We start from the raw sequence: 20193 nt of genomic DNA, 5'->3' as shown, positions 1-20193 counted from the left end.
GCAGTGAAAGCAGGTGCGTGGAGGTCCCTGAGCCTGCTGTCCGGTAGGAGCTGCCGGACGTGGAGCCTGCGGTGCCGGTGGAGCTGGTGGAGCACCACGAGCCGGAGGTGCCGGTAACCTCGGGCCCTGACCTGCCTGCTGCTGTCGAGGCGGGTACTGCTGCGGTGGCCTCTGCTGGTACTGCTGAGGAGGCCGGTACTGAGGCTGGTACTGCTGGGGCTGCTGGAGTCGTGGACGAGTGTTGCTACCGGAAGCAACGGGAACAACCTTCCTCTTCTTGTCCTCCATCTCCAAGTGCTTACGCTCAGTGTTGAGCGCACTGTCAACCAGATGGTTGAAGTCGTCGAAGCGGAGGTTGAGCAGCGCGTACTGGAGGTAGTCCTCAAGACCCTCCATGAAGTGCTCCTGCTTCTTGCGGTCATCCGCAACCTCGGCAGGGGCGTAGCGAGCCAGCTGAAGAAAGCGATCACGATACTCCGTGACCGACATAGTCCCCTGAATTCACAAAGACGGATAGATATCGAGAGATTAACTCAAGATTCATAAGGATAGAACAAGGGGCATTAGCTCAAAAGAAAACGCTGAATGATTATACTTAAGATTACCTGCTTCAGTGCAAGGAACTCCTTCTGTTTCATCTTCATAACGCCCGCGGGGACGTTGTGGCTACGGAAACGCTCCCTGAACTGGAGCCAGGTGAGAGACTCGCGGTCGTGAACTGGGTGGGACTCCCACCAGTCCAGAGCTGCACCTCGCAGCTGTCCTGCTGCGTACAAGACGCGCTCACGGTCATCGCACTGGGCGATGTCCAGCTGACGCTCCACTGCACGGAGCCAGTCGTCAGCCTGAAGAGGGTCGGACGTGTGAGAGAACGTCGGCGGGTGACCCCTCAGGAACTCAGCACGCCTGTCGCGAGGCTGCGGCGGTGGAGGAGGCGGAGGCTGAGTGTGAGCGTGCTGAAGAGCCTGAACAGTGTTGTTCAGGGTAGCCATCATCTGCATCTGGAGCTGAAAGTACTGCTCCGGAGTCAAGGGCGGAGGCATCGGGATCCCAGTACCCTGGTTGTTCTGACCCTGCTGCTGGCCAGAACCGGAACCGGTGCTCCTGGTGTTCACCATCTGATTTGAACAAAAGATTTCACGAGTAAGGATATTGCAGGAATAAATTCAGATGGATATGATAACTCTTTGCGGAAAAAGACTCAGCCATGATAAAGTAGACAGGATAGAGTTGACTGTTTCACCCCCAACGATCTAACTCATTTTATTAATTAGTTAACTTTAACATCTGAGTGATTTTCTTTAAACAAATTTAAACTACTAAGCTATGCAATCATTCAAAAATCCAAATCAACCATGTAGCATAATAACAAGCAGACAATTTTCACAACTTAGCCGAGTTTAGCAAAAGACTCGACTAACACAACGCGTCGCAGAACGTGCTATCGTATTATTATAAAAAGGTCACCTAGCTATGCTCATGGTGGTCAGATGACTGATTCAGGCCAAAATCTACGAAACTATTCTTCAGAGAGAGAAATCAAGGCAAGAAGGGTAAAAAGTCATAGAAGTCAAGGGATATAATAGTAAAATAGTCTCAGCAGTCAAGGATTGGTGAGAAGAAGTCCTAAAACTCAACCAGTTCTATCTAGGCTTCGTCCTACAGTCGATACGGCTCTGATACCACTCTGTAACACCCGGTTTATAAAAGAACATAAACCGAGCAATCATATACGTGCCAGGATCAAGTCACACGTATATACAACAGAATGAACAGTATATCATAGCACATATCACGTAAAAAGACATAATAAAGCGAAATACGAATGTTATTTATTACAATAATGACAAAATGTCTGATACAGCGGAAGCGAAGTACAAAATACGGTAAAAGCTCTCCAAAGCTGAAGCAGGGCGCCACAGGGACGTCGACTGGGAGACGAAGCACCTAGAAGTCCTCGTAGTCCTGGTAGCGCTGGACGAACTCCCTCGTGTCGGCAGGAACTGAGCAGCAGTAGCGTAGCCAAGAGGAAAAAGTAGAGAAGAGGCAAGAGTGAGTACACAACTTGTACTCAACAAGTATAACACAAACTATGAGGCTCTAGGCTGGCTGACTCAACTGCATTAGCTTTTAAGTGTTGGCAAAAATTTTATTAACGCTATTTACTACGAGTTGATGAATTACCATTAACCCAGTTACATAGTAATTAATCAGAATTAATTATACTACTACTGAGTACCAAACCGAAACCAAGCCACCAAGGTAACCCCGAGAAGCACCTCCCTCGTCGGAAGGAGATAACTTCACTAATCAAAAGGAGGATCTGGGCCGCTCATAACCGTGAGCACGGCTAGTATACCAGTTTTACACTCTGCAGAGGTTGCACATCTTTACCCACAAGTCGTGAGCTACGCCAGTTGTTCATCACACTTCCTTAGGTGAGATGGCCAGCGACTCACTACGAGGCCTTTAAAAAGAATCCCGTTGGTAAGGCGTAACCGCGAGAGTTAGGTCGGCGACGATGGGGCCCACCTCCGGGGGTACAAGCACAGGAGCGCAATCCAAGCACAGACCAAGCCGGAGGAGCAGGGACCATTGAAGCTTACTACTCTTGCCCCGCAGGTAAGTTACTCCAAACCAAAAGGATCTAATTATTACGCCAAGTCTATCCCATTCTAGCCTTGTGGTAGCGCTGTTGTCCCAGGTTGTCGCTCTATGAACCGGTCCTTATGGAGAGTGGCCAACCAAGCACTAAGCACCGTGCTGGCCCCCTAAACCATGTTTCTACAAAAACATCTTTTAACGAGACGTGAGCCACTCAAGCCACACAGAGTGCCACTCTCAGAATTAAGTTCAAGTAAACCATTAATCAAATTAATTATAAAGGACCAAAGTGTGTTATAGCGCAGCAACCTAGCACAACTAACCAAAATGCAACCCATAGGTATATATAAAGGATATAAAGTGGCTAGGAAATCCTTATAGGCATACAGTATTAAAATGCAGTATGAAATTGTAATTAAAGTGATAGGTTGTTCATGTTATACTTGCCTTCCTCGTACTGCTCTGGCTGCTGCTCAAACTGCTCCGAAGACGGCTGCTCCGGGTACTGGTACTGAGGCTCCTCAGATGGATCAACGTCTACTCACGAACACATGGCCAAAACAATGCATAACAAAAATAAGCATACAAGCAAACACTAACGAAAAGCTAAGAAACAGTACATCAATACATAAAAACAACAAGAAAAACTAAGCTAAAACTATTCTACGCGTTACAACGATCGCGTGGATATAAAGAACGCTAAAAACGGAGCTAAAACGCATTTTCTGGGCTAAAAACAAGTTCTAGGGGCTTATTTGTAAGAAAACTGGAGTTTCAGGGGCTTTTCTGCTAAAACCGAGGGCCTAAACATAAATACTGAAAAGATCCAGGGGCTAACACGCAAAAAGACTAAGCCTGGACGGCGGGTTCAAATTCTAGGAAGCTCAGGGGTGTTCTTGCAAAGTTTTGGGCCTATCTGCGATTATTTTTCAAAATAGGTGGACTGCGGGTTGATTCTGGGAGAACTGGGGGGTTCTTTAACAAAATTGCCACAGCGAAACGGTATCCTAGGATATTGGCCGTTGGATCGCGATCTGGCGGCCTGGATCTGAATGGGGGGTTGATCTAATCGTGGCCATCGCTTTTGGATCCGATGGCTGAGAACAGAAGGGCGCGCGGGCGGCGGCGGAGCTCGCCGGAGCTCTGCTCCGCGGCGGCAAGCTCGACGGCGAAGGCCAAAACGGCACTCCAGGGGTCACTTCGGGCCGGGTTTTGGTCGTGGGGCAAGCCCGTGGCACGCGCAAGCCACTGGGGCGCTCAGGGGAAAGGATTGGGCCGCGGGACGCCGTGCACGGCGGAGATGGCGGGCGAACCCGGCGGGGCATCGCCGGGGCGAGCTCGCGCGGCCTCAGGGGTGCGCTACAGACCTAAGCAACTAGCGCAAAAGCACGAAGGGGCCTTGGGGTGCTCACCGAGGGCCTGAAACGGCAAGGGCGCGACGTAGGACGAGTCGGCGGCGAGATCAGGCGGAGACGCTGGATGGAGGTCGCGGTCCGGGCGGTGCTGGGCTACTCCGGGCTCCTGGGCCGCACGGATCGACGAGTGGTGGCGCTGCGAAGCCGAGCGAGGGGTTAGGAAGGGCCGAGGGCCTCTGGCGATGAGAAATTGCACCGGCGGAACAGCTTACCGGCGGTGGTGGTCGAGCCGAAATCCGGTGCGGGTGCGTCTCGAACCGGGGCAAGCGAGCTCAGGCTTGGCCTTGGGCGCGAGGTGGGGATCCAGCGGTGGTTGGCCGAGGCTGGGGGGGCCGTGGAGTGACTGGTTCGCGGCGGCGCAAGGGACTCAGCGCGGCGGAGCGGTGCGGAGCGAGGGGGAAGGCGGCGCTCTAGGGAGGATAGGGTGCAGGGGGTGCGGCCTGGGCGTTTAAAGGAGGCCGGGCGGGGATTGCGGCGGGGCGCCGCGGGATTAGGATCCCGGCGACCTCGCCGGTGATCTCGGGGGCCGTTGCGGAGCCGGGAAGGAAGGGGAGAAGAGGGGGCTGACGCGCGGGCCCGGCGTGGCAGAGGGAGAAACGGGGCGAGCGGCGCGGGCGTGAGCGTGCGCGCGGGACGGGCCGTTGCGCGGGGAGGCCGGCTGGGCCAGCGGAGTGAACTGGGCCGAGGGGGTGTGGGCCGCGCGTGTAGGCTGGGCCGGGTTGGAGAAAAGGGCTGGGCCCATGCGGGAGAAAAGGGCCACGGGCAAGGGATGGGCTGGACTGGGCTTGGGGTTTGGGTTTGAGTTTTGTTTTGGGTTTTGGGTTCCTTTCCTTTTTCTTCTTCTATTTCTTTTCCTTTCTAATTTCTAATTCAAACAAGTTTGAATTCAAATTTGAATTTGAATTCAAACACACTCAAACAATTAAAACTATGCACCAGCATGAATGCAACACAAAAGTTTAAACCTATGGTAAAATTTTAAGTACTTAAAGAACAAAATTGAATTAAATGCCCTACTAAACACAATAAACCTTAGAAATAGAATAAAGCCATTTTAATTTATTACTAAATACAGAAATTTAAAGTTAGGGTGTTACACTTAGCTAGCGCAACGAGACCCGACATATCTTTTGCTGTGAGCAAATTGAGCATGTTCATATCAAACCCGGGTACTGATCATTGGCATGCACTTGAAAGGGTTATGCGCTATCTAGCAGGTACTATGAGTTATGAGATTCACTATTCTGGGCACCCTGCTGTGCTTGAGGGATATAGTGATTCAAACTGGATATCTGATGCTGATGAGCTATATGCCACGAGTGGGTATGTGTTTACCCTTGGAGGTGGTGCGATATCATGGAGGTCTTGCAAACAGACCATTTTGATGCGGTCAACCATGGAAGCAGAACTTACTGCTTTGGACACAGCCACTGTTGAGGTAGAGTGGCTGCGTGAGTTCTTGATGGACTTGCCTATGATTGAGAAACCAGTGCCGGCCATCCTTATGAACTGTGACAATCAAACGGTGATAGTCAAAGTGAACAGTGCTAAGGATAATGCAAAGTCATCAAGACATGTTAAAAGACGACAGAAGCCTGTTAGGAAGTTGAGAAACTCCGGAGTGATAAGTGTGACTTATATTCAAACAGACAAAAACCTGGCAGATCCCTTTACAAAAGGATTATCACGGAATGTGATAGATAGTGCATCAAGGGAGATGGGTATGAGACCCGTATAAGTTGCCACAGTGGTAACCCAACCTATGTGATCGGAGATCGCATGAATTAGGACTTGGGGAGAACAAACTGATGGTGAACTGAGGAGAGTATTGGTTAAATCCTCTCTAAGAAAAGATGCAATACTCTCAGTTGCTGTAACGCAGGTTGGCTATTTGCCTTAATGTGTTTTTGTTGGCTCTAATGAGCAAAGGTGCTGTCCTACAGAGCATTCTTGAAAGAACACACCTATATGAGTCTGACTGTCTAACGTCGCAGTCTGTGAGATTTGGGTGATCTCTAGTAAACTCATGAAGAGACCAGGAGTACGACGTATATGCTCCACCCGCGTAGAAGGCTACTGGCAGCCATGTACTAGTTATGACTTTAAGTGAAACTTGTTCGCACCAAACTTGCAATTCAAGGTGTAGTCTATTGTTCAAGTTGTGGATAAGTGTAGCTTGGAGCTCTAGGTGAGAGTTCAACTTAACAGTCCTCACTAAAACACTGGTATATCAAACAGTAGTGAGAAACAGGCAAAATCTATAAATGGGTATTTGAGATCTGGTAGGGGATTGTTATATTTATAGCCTTGGCCCATATAAATAATCCTAATAAATCTCAAAGTCCCATTAGCGCTAAGAGGAGGTACATCATCTATTAGTCTCGTATTGCTAATGGACGAGAGTGTAAGGAGTTTTTCTCCCTTTAAATACAGACCACCTCCCTCATGGAAAAAGTGAACCATAGATCGCTATACGTGGATTCCCAAAGATTTGGGAATTCATAAGAAGATCTAATCTGAGTTAGGGTTTTGCCTCCTATCGTTGCTGCGCCGCCACGGTAGTCTTCTCCATCCCGAGCGCCGGCGTGCACCGGCGAATGGGAGAGCAAGACTCCGGAACCACTCGCTCTTGTGATCCTGCATCGGGAGAGGGCGAATAATGTTTTTGGGAAGCGCTAAGCGCGACTGCTCATTTTCTTCGCCACGACTCGTCCTCTGTCCAAGTCAGGAGCTGCGGCATACCGTCGTCTGCAACGCCGGTTGCTGCGCTCCGTTCGAAGGACCGTCTTCGTCTCGTCTGTGCCTTTCGTCTTCCCGGCGTCTCCCGCACAGTACGTATTTTGTGATCAGATCTATTTCATAATCATGTTTTCTGAGATCATGTTTATGATATATGTACTGTCTAGTATGTTAGAGTCATGCATGCTAGGTTTAATTCTCGTCATGATAAATCTAGTTCGGAATTTAAACTTACAGTTGTCTATTTTTCCAACAGGTGCCGCAGCCTCGTCGCGTCGATCTCGACGGAGCCTCGGTGCCCGTCGTGGACGTGTTGCCCCTCCATGCCGCAGAGCTCCAGGACCAGCTCGGCGACCTCCCGGTAGCGGAGGCAGACGCCGGGCGCCTCTCCCGACCCGGCGCGAAACCCCTTGAAGAAGACGAACTCGAGGTGCACGCTCACGAGCCCCGGCGCGGCGTCCATGAGCGCCTGGATGTCGCTGGAATCCAGGGAGCAGTGGTGCAGCCGCAGGGTCTCCAGACGAGGGAAGGCGCCCGCGGCCGGCAGCGAGAGCCCGCGGCACCGGGTGACGTCCAGCACGCGAAGGGCCTTCAATGGCAGGGATCCAAGGATGTACATCCCTGATGCCTCGTAGAACGATCGGCCGTCGGTGTTAGAAATCTAGCGCACCCTGTAGTTAGTTAGCATTTGCATTTTCGATTAGCTATTTCGTTTTCCGTTATGCATGCGGGTGAGCTCCGGGATGTGGACGCCACGCGCGTAGGAGAGCCGTGGCGTGAGACTCGCTCAGCCACGGACCAGGTTGTGCCATAGTGGACGGCGTCGTGGGAGCGTGGGGATGGACGCGCTCATCTCGCTGCGACGTGCGTGCCATGAGTGGCCGCCATTGTTTTAGCACTTCAATAAATAGAAGAAGAAAAACTAGAAAATGCTGCCAATTGTTTTGCAGCACAAACTCCCCTTGTGTTCCAAGTGTTCCAAGTGATCGTGTTGTGTTCTTGAGTTCATTCGAGCTCAAGAGTTCACCGGACGTCAAGAACGCCGGCGGAACCTAACAGTCGGGCTCTTCGTCGTCGCCAGAGGCTCCTTCCCTGCCATCGACGGCGGCAACACGGAGCTCCTACATGCGGTGCGCCACACGGTGGGAGAGCAGGCCGCCGATCAATTTGTCGTCACGGCGCCAAACTCTATTCCTACTAAGGAAAGTGTCGGTGTCTCGGCCTTTTAGGTCCTCGACGCGCAAGGTGAGCCTAGTGACGCGGGCGGCGGTGGTGTCGAGCACAGCGTGGGCGGCGCGGACGAAGGCGTCGCGGTGGGAGAAGAGGTCCTCCTTGCGCTGGCTGTAGCCCGGATTATTACGGTCTTCGTCGGGCATGCGCACGTCGAGGTTGACGGCGCCGGACGAGCGCCATAGCGAGCCCCACCGCCGCGAGAGCACGCTGGTCGAGGCGGCCTCCTTGAAGGGGACGAAGTATAGGATGCGCCGGAGAAGGTCATCGCCCAGGGCGGAGAGGCGGTCGTCGCCAGCTGTTGTTGCCTGCAAACGTTGGCGACGGAGATTGATCGGATCTAAACTGATTCTGATCTGATCCCCCCGGAAGGCCGGAACCCTATTCAATTCGGATGGGACTCGGATCGATATGGGCCAAACAGCCCATGTCGGCCTCTCAACAAATATATAGATATATGCATCCATCGAATCCCTCGATGACGATGACGACGATGGATGGGACCCGCCTCCAGCCCTCTGCCGGCGGCGACCGCCTGAGCAAGCTGGAGGACGGCGTGCTCGGCCACGTCCTCTCCTTCCTCCCGGCCAAGGATGCGGCGCGCACGACGCTTCTCTCATCGCAGTGGCGCGGCGTCTTCGCCGACGTGCACACCGTGGCCCTGGAGGAGCCGGAGTCCCCCTTGCAGGATCGTTACAGCAGTTACGATGCCGACAGCTGGTACCGCGGCCCCCCGCCCGAGCCCAACGCGCCACCGCCGTTCCCCTGCGCCGTCAGGAACGCCCTCCTAGCCCGCGGCAGCGGCCGCGGCGCCGCCCCTCTGCGCGCCCTCCGCGTCGACATGGAGGATGCGCTCGAGTCGGCGTCTGACGCGGGCGTCCACCCCTCCACGGTGCACCAGTGGGTCTCGTATGCCGTGTAGCAGGCCGCGCCCGAGGGCCTCCGCCTCAACCTCCGCCTCCGCCGCGCCTGGCTCTGCGGCCGCCGCTACTCCCTCCGCGACCGATTCGGCGGCCAAAAGCCAGATGCCGGCTAAGAGGATCTCCGCAGGCGCAGTGTCTCCTCCGCCGGCAACAAGGCGGAGTCCGACGACGAAGAGCCTCATACTCGCCGGCGGAGATCGATTTCATGCTCGAGCAGTGAAGGATCTTCTGGGTCCGACTACAGGCTCCCGCCGAGCCCGCTTTCTTCTTCCTCCGACGACACCCTCTCCTGCCCGAGCCCACCGTGCGGCATGACAAGAAGGTCGCTTCCCCTAATCATCGTGGGCTGCGCACCGTGCCGACGGCGCTCTTCTCCTGCGCCGCACTTCGATCCCTTTGTCTGGGTGGTGGGTGGCGTTCTTGATCCATTGCTCTTGAGTCCGGGTGCTCAAAGTTCAGAGGAGAGCTTACAAGCTGGTCAAGTAGTGTTGAACCTCTAGGAGTTCATCTCTTTCCTACGTGGGGGGCCTTCCCTTTTATAGTCCAAGGTGGGCCCCTATTTACAAATGTCTAGCGCTATGTCTTGGCACCGTCGTGGTGCGATTCATCCTTGTCAGTCGTCGGGGCCCACTCGGTCAGTCGGGAATGGGCAGGCTTGATCCTAGCGATCTTCTGGGGTAAGGGACGATCCTGGCGATCTTCTTGGGCGACACGTCCCCCCAGTGTTTGTTGGCATTTTTTATGCCTGATTAGAATAGATATTCTGTAAGCGCACAGAATCACCGCTGTAGCACTTCACCTTGGAGTATTCCAGGGTGTCGTATTTTTCCTCAGGGAAGCACTATGGTAAAGAGTATCGTAAACCGAATGATAACCGTACTAGCTTGATCGACCGACTGACTAGACGGGGATAAGCCAGATAGGTAAGTGAGATAAATGGTCAGGTAATGACCAAGTGACACATGGAGATTCTAATCCTTAGAGAGGTAGCAGCTGGGAGGACAACGAGCGAGATAAGACACCTAATACACTTATGAACTATCGAGCTAGCCTCTCTAGATCAAACTAAACACCTAACTAGTTCTCGGGAAAGACTTCAGAAAACACCCGAACGTGATGGACTACAAAGGACGGATAGAGCTTCAGAAAGGGATGAGAGGGGAGTCCAACGGCAACCTGCACTACTGCTATGAAAACACCCGAACGTGGTGGACTACAAAGGACGGATAGGGCTGTTACCACCTACCGACTACCACAACGGTTCCGTGGGGTAGAACACACTTTCTAGCTAACACTAAGGTCAGACACCACGTCTGCACTCGGTGTTAGGATTTCTCTCGAGGCCTTCGAGAGAAACCCCCCTCAACCTAGAGCACTAACTTAAGATACTCTAGTCCGGGCGAGAAAACCCGTAAGATAAGTTCCCGATCACTAAGAGAGATAACTTAGCCTAAGCTAAAGGAAAACTTCCATGCTCAAGCTAAACCTCAGACTTGAGTAAATGAAAGACTACGGAAAGTAAAGCTGACTCAGAAAAGTAAAGAAGATAACTTATATTAATAATGCCAAAAGAAAGATACAAGAGCTATACCAGACTTCTGACGACTCCGGAATCCCGAGCAAGCTCGACTCGACTCTAACTCCCAAGCTACTAACCTACTCTAGAAAGTACAAGTGGAAGAGAAGAGCTCTAATGGTGTGGGTCTTGAGTGATGGATGGTTCTTCTATTTATAGCCCTCCCAAGGTCGGTACTGGCAGTTATCCTCCGTAGCATCAGTTGCAAACAGGTAAGGTCGGTGTGCTTGTCTTCCACGTGAAGCCGGGGCTTGAGACGCTGCAAAGTGGGGCCAGCCAGCCTCCCCTAGCCCGGTCGGCCTGGGGTTGCCGCCACGTGGCCACCGCCTTTCGGACAACGGCTCTGATCACTTCCTGGAGTCGGTAGGCAGTTGGGTTTTCGCCGTTATTGCAGTTGCTAGGCCGGCCGGCCTCCCTCTGGCCCATCTCGGCCTCTGGTTTTGCCGAGACTCCGCTCTGCTCTTGTGCGTTCTCTAGGGAAGTGGGTTCTTGAAATATTTGTGACCTTGGGCTGCCTTGTGGATCTTTGGATGGATGTTGAAGTCTTTCGGTGTATCCAATTGAACCAAGGCCCAACCCTCGACTCAGAGCCCCATGAATGTGTCATATTGCCACTGGTTCAAAGCCGGAGTCATGTCTTTGGAGGTGCCAGGCTGGCCGGCCTAGGAGAGGCCTGTCGGCCTAGGATTTTGCCCTTTTATGCTCATTTTTGGTACACCTGTTCCTGCAATCATAACTCATCCAAAACTTGTGGAACTCGTTAGAAATAAACATAATATGAATGGAATATAGTGTAAAACTCACGTTATTTCCAAGAAGTTGACGGCTTAAAATGTGAAATTATGGCCGTCAACACCCCCCGAAGCTTAAACTTTTGCTCGTCCTCGAGCAAAGCTTAAACTGAGGCTCGGTGGATCAGGAGTTGCTTCAATGTTTACCCCCTTGCAGATACCTTGTGCACAGCATATTACTCTTCCCGTATGTACTTTTGAAAAGTTGGCTCATACCTAAGATTCTGGAAGATGGGGCATATTTGTTTTTCATCCCTCGGTCTTGAGCGGTTGTTGGACTAAACAACCTTCACCGGAATGTTCCCTGCTACCTGTTCAGGTTCCCAACTCGGATTTTGCAAGAATTTTTCAAAAGAGATTTAGGTTTCCCAATGGTACTCTCAAGTCTCTCAAAGTGTATGATCCTCACATATGGTCGAGAAATCTGACCATCTTCTTCCTATCTCTAAAGCTGATATGTGGAGTTTATGAGTAGGAAGATGTATGCATACCTTGGTTACCTGTATTGCTTAGCCGAAGGGTGATCCAAGACGGGGTCGGTACTTAGCCAAATCTAGGTCTCATGGAACATGGGATATTTAGAGGGTATGAAGTGGATGGAGTGGATAGCTTCCCATTTGAACTTATTTGAACTCCATAATTTGCAACTTGAAATGGAGAGTGGGCTTCTCTCTCTTTTTTTTTTAAAGAAGATAACTCCACTCTCCTTTGCTGGAATATCTTGAATTTCTTTGGAGTTTTGAATGGGAAGCTAGGGAGAAGGAAGTTTGTATATGGCGTATGTTCGGAAACCTATTTTAGAAATTTAAATGTGCAATTTACATGTTTGGGGACTATGATGACGTCCAAAACTAAGCTTAGGAAGCTAAATATGTAATTTGCTAGTTTGGGGACTCCAATGACACCCGTAGCTAGGTCATGTTTAGATGTTTACCCGTGAAAATTTTGAAAGAGAATCTTGCTATTAAGGAGTACTAAATGAAGTCTATTTATAAAACTTTTTGCACAGATGAGTCGTAAATTGCGAAACGAATCTAATCAGCTTACTTAATATATGATTAATTCATAATTAGTGAATGGTTATTGTAGCATCACTGTTGCAAATTATAGATTAAGTAGACTCATTGGATTCGTCTCAAGATTTACAACCCATCTGTGCAAATTTTTTTATAATTAGACTTCATTTAATACTTCATACATACAGTACCTCCAAACTTCTGATATGATGTTTTTGGTAAAAAAAATTTTGGCCATCTAAACACGGTTTACAAATTTGGGGACTGAGATGACACAACATGACAAGTTTAAGAACCAACAGTGTATTTTACTCTTTCATGTTGATGTTTATGGAATTTATTAGTCAACAAATTGGCAAGGGGCGGAGTGAGCCAACATTAATAGGAAGGAATGCCTAGTCTGGTTTATTATCAATTGGAGTTTACATGAGTTTATTTGGAGCTAATAAGATCCATGCATATATGCAATATTTAATTCTATAACGCAAAGGAAGGAAAGGAATCGTTCTATAAATAAATAAACACATAAATAAACACGAGGAAGTAGACAGGAATCATGGAGATTGAAGGCTACTAATTTGGAAATCATCACTCTGATATGCTCCCTTCGCATTGTCCTTTTTTGTGCCCCAATTAGAAGCCAGAAGTATCAATATTAGCACATCAGCCGCAACATTTTCCGTAGAGGAAAAAAGGAGAGTTCAAATTGATATGTTAAATAACTAAATAAATATTTATACAAATATTGTGTATATACTCAGCAATCCCGATCAAAAAAGCATGCTAGGATTAAAATAGGTAACTGCTGCTAACCTATAGGGTAACGGGCGCTGGGTCGCCGTGTGATATTAGGGAGTGGCAGTTCATCTAAGATCCTTCCCACCGTATACTCATACTCGAGCAACGGGCACATACAGAACCAGCACATACAGAACCAGCAGCACGCCGGATATGAATGCCAGATCTGAGACGCGCAATTAAAATACTAAATCCATGATCGACACCACTAAGTACAGATCCATAAACAGCTGCCTCCGAGGTTCCGATGCCAAGTGATATAAATGCCAGCAGTACAAAACATGCTTGAATACAAGATCAAGGCTATCTGCTACGGGTTGCTCTCTTCATGATGATAGCCCTACACGCCTGTGAAGAAAGCACAGACCAAAAGCAATACCAGCGGACCAGCCCCCGTCCATCTTTTTGTTTAAACAAAAAACAAGTATCAGCACATGCTTCTGCTCAATTTTCTCCTACAATAAATGTATTCGGACATTTTGATCCTCATCCTGTTGAATTTTCATGGAGTAAAACATACTCCCGGCTGCAGGGAAAAAAGAGACCAACTGGTTATTTTAACGTGGTGATTCTGGAAACTGGTATGGATAAAATATCAGGCAGCAATAACAATAAGTAGAGTTTTCAAAAATAACAATAAGTAGTAACTTTTTTCGGAATATGTTAAAATGTCAAACTTGTGCGCACAGACCAATAATAAATGTTTTCTCAAAGTAGAACTTATGTTCCTTAGAACTACTTGTAAAGCTCAATTTGCAAAACTGAAGCCGATCTATAGAGCATCATGAGTAGGTTATCATACTGCAGAAAAGTTCTTGCATTGTATATACTCCAACAACATATATTGACGCACCAACTTCATATTGTGCCCTAACTATATAGATGCAGTTCTCAAAACAAATGAGGCTCCACATTTCTCTTTCTTAAAAGAGCGAAAAAACTTAAGTATCGGGCAAATGAAGGGGTTATGGTCATTTTCTCTTACTACTTAATTTGTAAACCAAAAGTTGAAACAAAGTACATTTAAATAAAAAATTACTTTCCTGAGAAATGTCAAAACTAAAAATATACAATATAGGTGGCAACAAAGAAAAGCTGCCGAAAGAAGAATGAATATATTTCACACCTAAATTTGAAAAGGTTTAAACTAAGCAATTCACATAGGAAACCAAGATACTACCCATGATACTCAAGAATCTAGATATATGCCACTTTCAAATTGATGCAATGAGGACAAATGAAAAGAGCAAAGACATCTATGCACATATTAACCAGAAAACGAATATCGTGCTTCTTCAGTGGTTATGATCATACCTACTATTGCCAAACTTGATTGTATCTTTTTCAAATAGTTCATAATAGCGACGAGGTTCGATGCGATTTTGCTGCATAAATAAAGCACGTTCAGAAACAATGAAATTAACATAACAGAATTGTCAGAACATGAACACAATCTGGCTAGATTGACACACATTACTAGAACACTTACATTAATGAAAGTCCCATTTGTACTATCAAGATCCATCAGATAAGGCCTGCCAAACAAGGCAGTATTGTAAAGCATTGCTAATACATTGCAACCAAAGAAGGCAATATAAATATTTAAGAGCAGAGATTGAGTAATAAAAACATTATGAAAAAATAGGATAACCATGCAGAAAAACTAATGAGCACAGGCAATTACCTCACTTTCTTTGCCATCATGCCATCTGGTTGCTCCTTCTCTACAAGTCTGAAAAGAAAACGATGAACTTTTCCTATGAGTTTTCAATAGAGGTCTTCTTGTCAATGAAATGATACACTGCTATCCTAGGTCGTTCAAGAAATGTAAAAGAGTGCAGGCATACCTATATTGAAGAACTGCATGCTGCTTGCTGCAGGAGGGATGATCTGTGGGGATGTCTGCAACTTTCCTTTCTCTTCCAAAAAGGTAGCAGGTCATCCGATGAACATACAGTGGTTCTGTTAAATCCAAAACCATAAGAAACATTCAAGTGTAGAAAGTGAGAAATAGAAACATAGGATCACAGAGAGGAGCATGTCACTTCTTCAACATTCCACACATGAATCGTAAGTTCCAATAAGTATGATTTTGCTCGGTTCCACAAATTTGGGAAAAGCCAACTGATTGCATATGGTTTTGTATTTACATGATTTGAAGCTTTAAGTAAAGAACCCTAGAACCCAACAACACAAAATGGGGACGAAAATGGCCCTAAGTCATGCAGGAAACTGAATAAAAGAGGTCAGATACCAATGCGCCTTCAGACTGGTTGAGTACATACTGGAGCTCAAATCTACTTTGCTGATAACCTTTAGGTATGTTGATCATTGGACCCATTTCTACTACATTAGCAATGATGCTCAGCTTATACTGCAAATCTTTAAATTTCATAGATACAGCACACGGTACTTCAAAGAGTTCTTCCAAGTTCCAATTCTCAGGAAGAGAAACATAACTGTATTAGTTTAACCTTATGTTGTTATAATGTCATTACTCCAGAAGTCCACAGGTTTGTGTGTGCCTTAAATGGACTGACAAGTGTCAAGAACTTTCTAAAATTGCTAATAATATGTGATGCTAGGTAGTGGTGTTATGTTTTTCAAAAATGACCCTTGAAAATGCCACTTTCCCTAAGGGCAAACTTCTTCCCGCGCTTTCTATCTCTATAAATATGTGAAAAGACGCACTGCCCACAAAATGTGTGAATGACAAGGTACTAGCTTCTCGCTGTGGACCAGTTAGAGCGTTTAGCTCCGGGAGTTGTTGAAACTAACGTTCTGACCCAGGTTCGAAGCATGGGACCTTCTTCTCCCCCTAATGGTCGAATTTCTTTAGGATAGCGGTGTTTAGGTTTTGGTGGGTTTGACCCCCCCCCCCCCCACAACACACCAGCACCACCACTGCCTCGGTCCCTGATTGATAGCACGCAAACACAAAAGTTTGTTCTCTGTTACATTTACACCTTTCTTTTGCCATGGTCATTCCAATTGCAATCCAAACCAACTTTTCCTTTGCTTAAATTTGGGAAAGAAATTATAATTAGTATAAAGGTCCCCAAGTGGATAATTGCCATGCTTAAGTGATACAGTGGAAATGAGATGTACGTGAATGTGGTCCTTGGATTTAATGAGAATGAATGCACCCATGGTAAATGATTGAAACAAAGGAGATAATTTTTGCTAGAGCAGCTGCTGGATTCATCAGAGGAAAATAAATATGACACCATATGATATTAAATGCCTAAATGTGAGTATGGTCCTTCTACCTATTTTAGGAAAAAAACTATTTAACTAATAGATACCATGACATGAAGCAAAAATGGTATTCATACATGGAGTAAACAAGTTGAGAGAACAAATACCATTCAGCGGTTCTCCACCCTTAAATACATAGAGCCTCCATCTAATCTCTGACTTGCGAGCCTCTGGGGGTTCTGAATATAATAGATTTACACCTGAAGTAGGAACAGAGTGTCATCACCAAGGACAATGCAGTATGCTCACAGCACTACAGGCACACACAATTTGCTGCATCCAGATAATGGTTTCACCATTACAACAATTGCACACCTAGGCTCACATACATGAATTACCATAAGATACAAGAGCTAAGCACCTGCAACTCTGTTGGTCTCCTCAGCCAGCTTTCCAGACAACTCAAAGGATGGCTTTTGCTGCAAAACAAGGGTGGTGGGAAAGATTTCAAATCACAGTACGCAGAAAATGGCAATTATTTCAAAAAAGCAGCAAACATCACATAAATGGAAATGTTGCAATATTGTTCAGATAGATAAATTGCTTTCATCATCATCTACAATATTCGCATGGATCATCAAGAGCTTCTGTAGCAGCATTCATTCTTGCCAAAGCATCAGGATCTCCGCTCCTGACCAAAACAGGAAGAGTTCACTGTTACCAAATGTGAAGCATATATAAAAGTGAGAACCTTTCTTATAGTAACAACATGCTATCAACAGCAGGACTGTTGAATGCGACAAGGAAAATGGTATGTCACCTATGGAATGCAGAAAGTCATTGAGCACTCACCATCCTTAAGTACTGTGTAGCAAGCAATTATGCACCTATGTAACAGTATGCTTGTTCAGCTGAAATAATTTTGCCTATGTAGCTGAGCATACAAGCAGATCACTGGATGAATCAGAACCATCACTATCAACAGTGGTTGTGATATTATCCTCCAGGACAAATTTATAGCCAATGGACTGAGAAAGTAATAAGGAAGCTTTGGTACAAGGTTTCATGCCTAGATTAAGCATCTCGCTGATCATTGCAGCAGCTGAGTCAATAAGCCGTGACTTAACTAAGAACACAACTATTGTGTTGAATGATATGCTGTCCATCTCAACATCAGCATTTTCCATTTCTGTTAGCAACTGTTTGACAGCATGAATATCCTTGGTCCTACAAAGTCCACGAAGCATTACGTTGTATGTACAAGTGTTAGATGCCATCCCCAATTGTTTCATCTGGTCAAATAGCATGCGAGCCTCTTCCACCAGACGAGCTTGGAAAAGACCATGTAAAACAGTAGTGTAGCACACAGCATCAAGAGCACGATTTTCACGTACAGCCTCCCTCAAAATTCTTAAGGCGATAAGGTTCCGGCCTTGTCTAACAAGGATACAGAGGATGGTTGCATGAACATATGAATTTGATTCAGGATCCCTCATAGCAGTACTGCGGTAGAAATTGATTGCATGGTTTACCATTTCCAATTGGCAAAGGCTATGCAATAAACTGACATAAGTGTAGCAGTCCGGCCTGATGTTCTTTTCGAGCATATCAAAGTAGAACTGGATGGCTTCTGTTGGAAAACCTGACTTGCATAAAGCACTCAGCACTGAATTGAAGGCCACAAGATCATAAGAGGTACACGAGCGCATAATCAAGCTAGGAATCCTGAGAAGAAGCCTTTCATAAGATGACAATTGTAAGACCCAAACTAAAGTAGATAAAGTGTAAGCATCCGGCTTTATCTGGCTGCCATGGATTTGCATGTAAATGCCCAGGGCGTCATCATATCTTCTTGCCTTGGCCATGCAGTCCATCAGAACATTGTACAGAACAATGTCTGGGCTGCAGCCAGCAGACACCATGGATCCCATAAGCTCGCTAGCCACATCGTGCATCCCAGCTTGCAGGAAACCTTTGAGGAGGGGCGTGTAAGTGATCACCGTGGGAGGAGAGCCAGAACCCACCATCTTTGCCAGCATCCTATAAGCATCATCTAGTTTCCGCACACGACACAGACGAGCAATCAAGCATGTCCACATGGCCGAGGTGAGCTGGCAACCGGAGACATGGGCGAAAGATAGTAGCTGCCAGAGCTCAGACATAGTTCCAAACTTACAGCAGCAAGCAAAAACTATTGTAAGAGAAGCAACACCTGGGAGAAACCCCTGTCGAAGCATCTCTGTGAAATAACACCGCACCCTAGACCAGTCCCCAGCTCTGCAGAGATGAGTGAGCACGATGGCAAAGGTGAGGTAATTGGGCGAAAGGTTGTCCCGGAAACAGCGCTCCGCCTCGGCGAAATGGCCTGTCCGGAGCAGGACGTCGAGGATGATGTTGCACGCCAAGGCGTTGGGTTGGAATCCCCAGAGCGGCATTTGCTCGAACAGCTCGAGCACGAGCGGGTAGAGGCCCCCGCGCCAGTAGATCCTGAGCAGGAGGAGGAACGTCTGGGGCTTGATGGGGCAGCCGAGGCCCTGGAGGTCGCGGAGAAGAGCAGGGGCGGTGCGGAGCCGGAAGGCGAGGCGGGCGGCCGCGGGGAGGAGGCGGTCGAAGGAGGAGGGCGGGTGGAAGTAGCCGGGGCGGCGGGCGCACCAGAGGAAGAAGGAGAGCGCGAGGGCGTCTGAGGGGCAGCGAGAGACGGTGGCGTCGACGATCTGCGGCGTTGGCAGCGGCGGAGGGTGGGGCTTGGAGGCGAAGAAGGCGGCGGCGAGCGCGGCAGGGAGCGGCGGCGGCGTCCGCCTGCGCGCGGCGTGGAGCATGTAAGCGGGTGGGCGGGGACGGAGGCGCCGTCCCTGGCATTGCAAGCAGAGACGACAGGCGGAGCGAGAAGCAGCAGTTGATTGTATAGATGGCCAACGGGCCAGCCCGGCCCAGCACGACGTTGTGCCGGGCCGTGCCGGTGCTTGTCTTGCCACCGCCGTGCCGCTGTGCCGTGCCTCCAGCGTGCTCGTGCCTGGTTGTCGGCCCAAGGCACGACCCGTGGGCTGTCGGGCCGGCCCGAAAGCACAGCGTGCTGGCATGCTGACCTCCCGAAGTCGCCGGCGGATCCGCCCAGGGAGAGCAGGAGGCGGGGAGGGAGGCAGGGAGAGCAGGAGGCAGGGAGGGAGACGGCCGCGCCGCTCGCGCGGGAGGGAACTGCTCCCAGCACGCCGACCACGCCGCCGCCATGGAGGGGATTTTCATCCGCCCCCGCCATGGCGACCCCGAGGCCCGAGCTTGGACAAGCCCTCGCGGCCTCACCCCCAGCACCATTCCAGGAGAGGAAGGGAGAGGAGGGAGAGCCGAGGCGAGGTTAGTGAACGGCGGCGCGGTGGAGGAGCGGCGGCGCGGTCACCGCAGTTGGGGGCGGTCGGAGGCGAGCGGCAGCGCGGTCACCGGAGCTGGCGGTCGGAGGCGAGCGGCTGCCGTCGAATCCAGAGACGAGAGGTCGAGAGCCCGCCGACAACATAGAGCGAGAGGGAGTGATTGGCGGCGACGGCAGAGAGCGAGTGAGCTCCAGCGGGTGGGAACGAGCGGCGGCGACGGCAGAGAGCGAGTGGGAGCGAGCGGCGGTGACGGCTCTAGCGGGCGGTTGATTAGGGTTTGGGGAGGAGGCGGGGTTGGGGGGAGGTAGGGCTGGCGAAGGCCGCGTTGTGGGCTGGGCCGTCATCGACTAGGCCTCCAGTGAACCAAAATGGGGGAATAGGGAGTGGGGTGGAGAGGAACGGGCCGCTACCGAGCCGGCTATTGAAACCGGGACGTGCTCGTGCCGGCCCACGTGCCTGGGGTGCGGCCCAGGCACGGCCTGCACCCCCGGGCCGTGCCAGCCCGGGTTCGTAGGTCACCGGGCCGGGCTGTGCTTGG

General features: G+C 49.3%; 1 protein-coding gene across 1 annotated transcript; it reads right to left on the bottom strand.

Moving 5' to 3' along the window:
- Positions 1-12978: 12978 nt before the first annotated feature.
- Positions 12979-19190, bottom strand: LOC120665745 (putative pentatricopeptide repeat-containing protein At1g16830). The gene is made up of 8 exons (XM_039945406.1): positions 17143-19190; positions 16712-16981; positions 16458-16550; positions 14940-15054; positions 14777-14824; positions 14582-14627; positions 14407-14477; positions 12979-13618 (listed from the first exon to the last, which is right to left on the bottom strand). Exon 1 carries the CDS (start codon positions 19107-19109, stop codon positions 17217-17219), a length of 1893 nt encoding a protein of 630 aa, XP_039801340.1. The 5' UTR covers positions 19110-19190; the 3' UTR covers positions 12979-13618; positions 14407-14477; positions 14582-14627; positions 14777-14824; positions 14940-15054; positions 16458-16550; positions 16712-16981; positions 17143-17216.
- Positions 19191-20193: the final 1003 nt, after the last annotated feature.

This window comes from Panicum virgatum, chromosome 3N (assembly GCF_016808335.1).
Source record: "Panicum virgatum strain AP13 chromosome 3N, P.virgatum_v5, whole genome shotgun sequence".
Lineage (NCBI taxonomy): Eukaryota > Viridiplantae > Streptophyta > Magnoliopsida > Poales > Poaceae > Panicum > Panicum virgatum.
The sequence above is the reverse complement of the archived record's forward strand: the minus strand, read 5'-3'. Positions and strand labels throughout refer to the sequence as shown.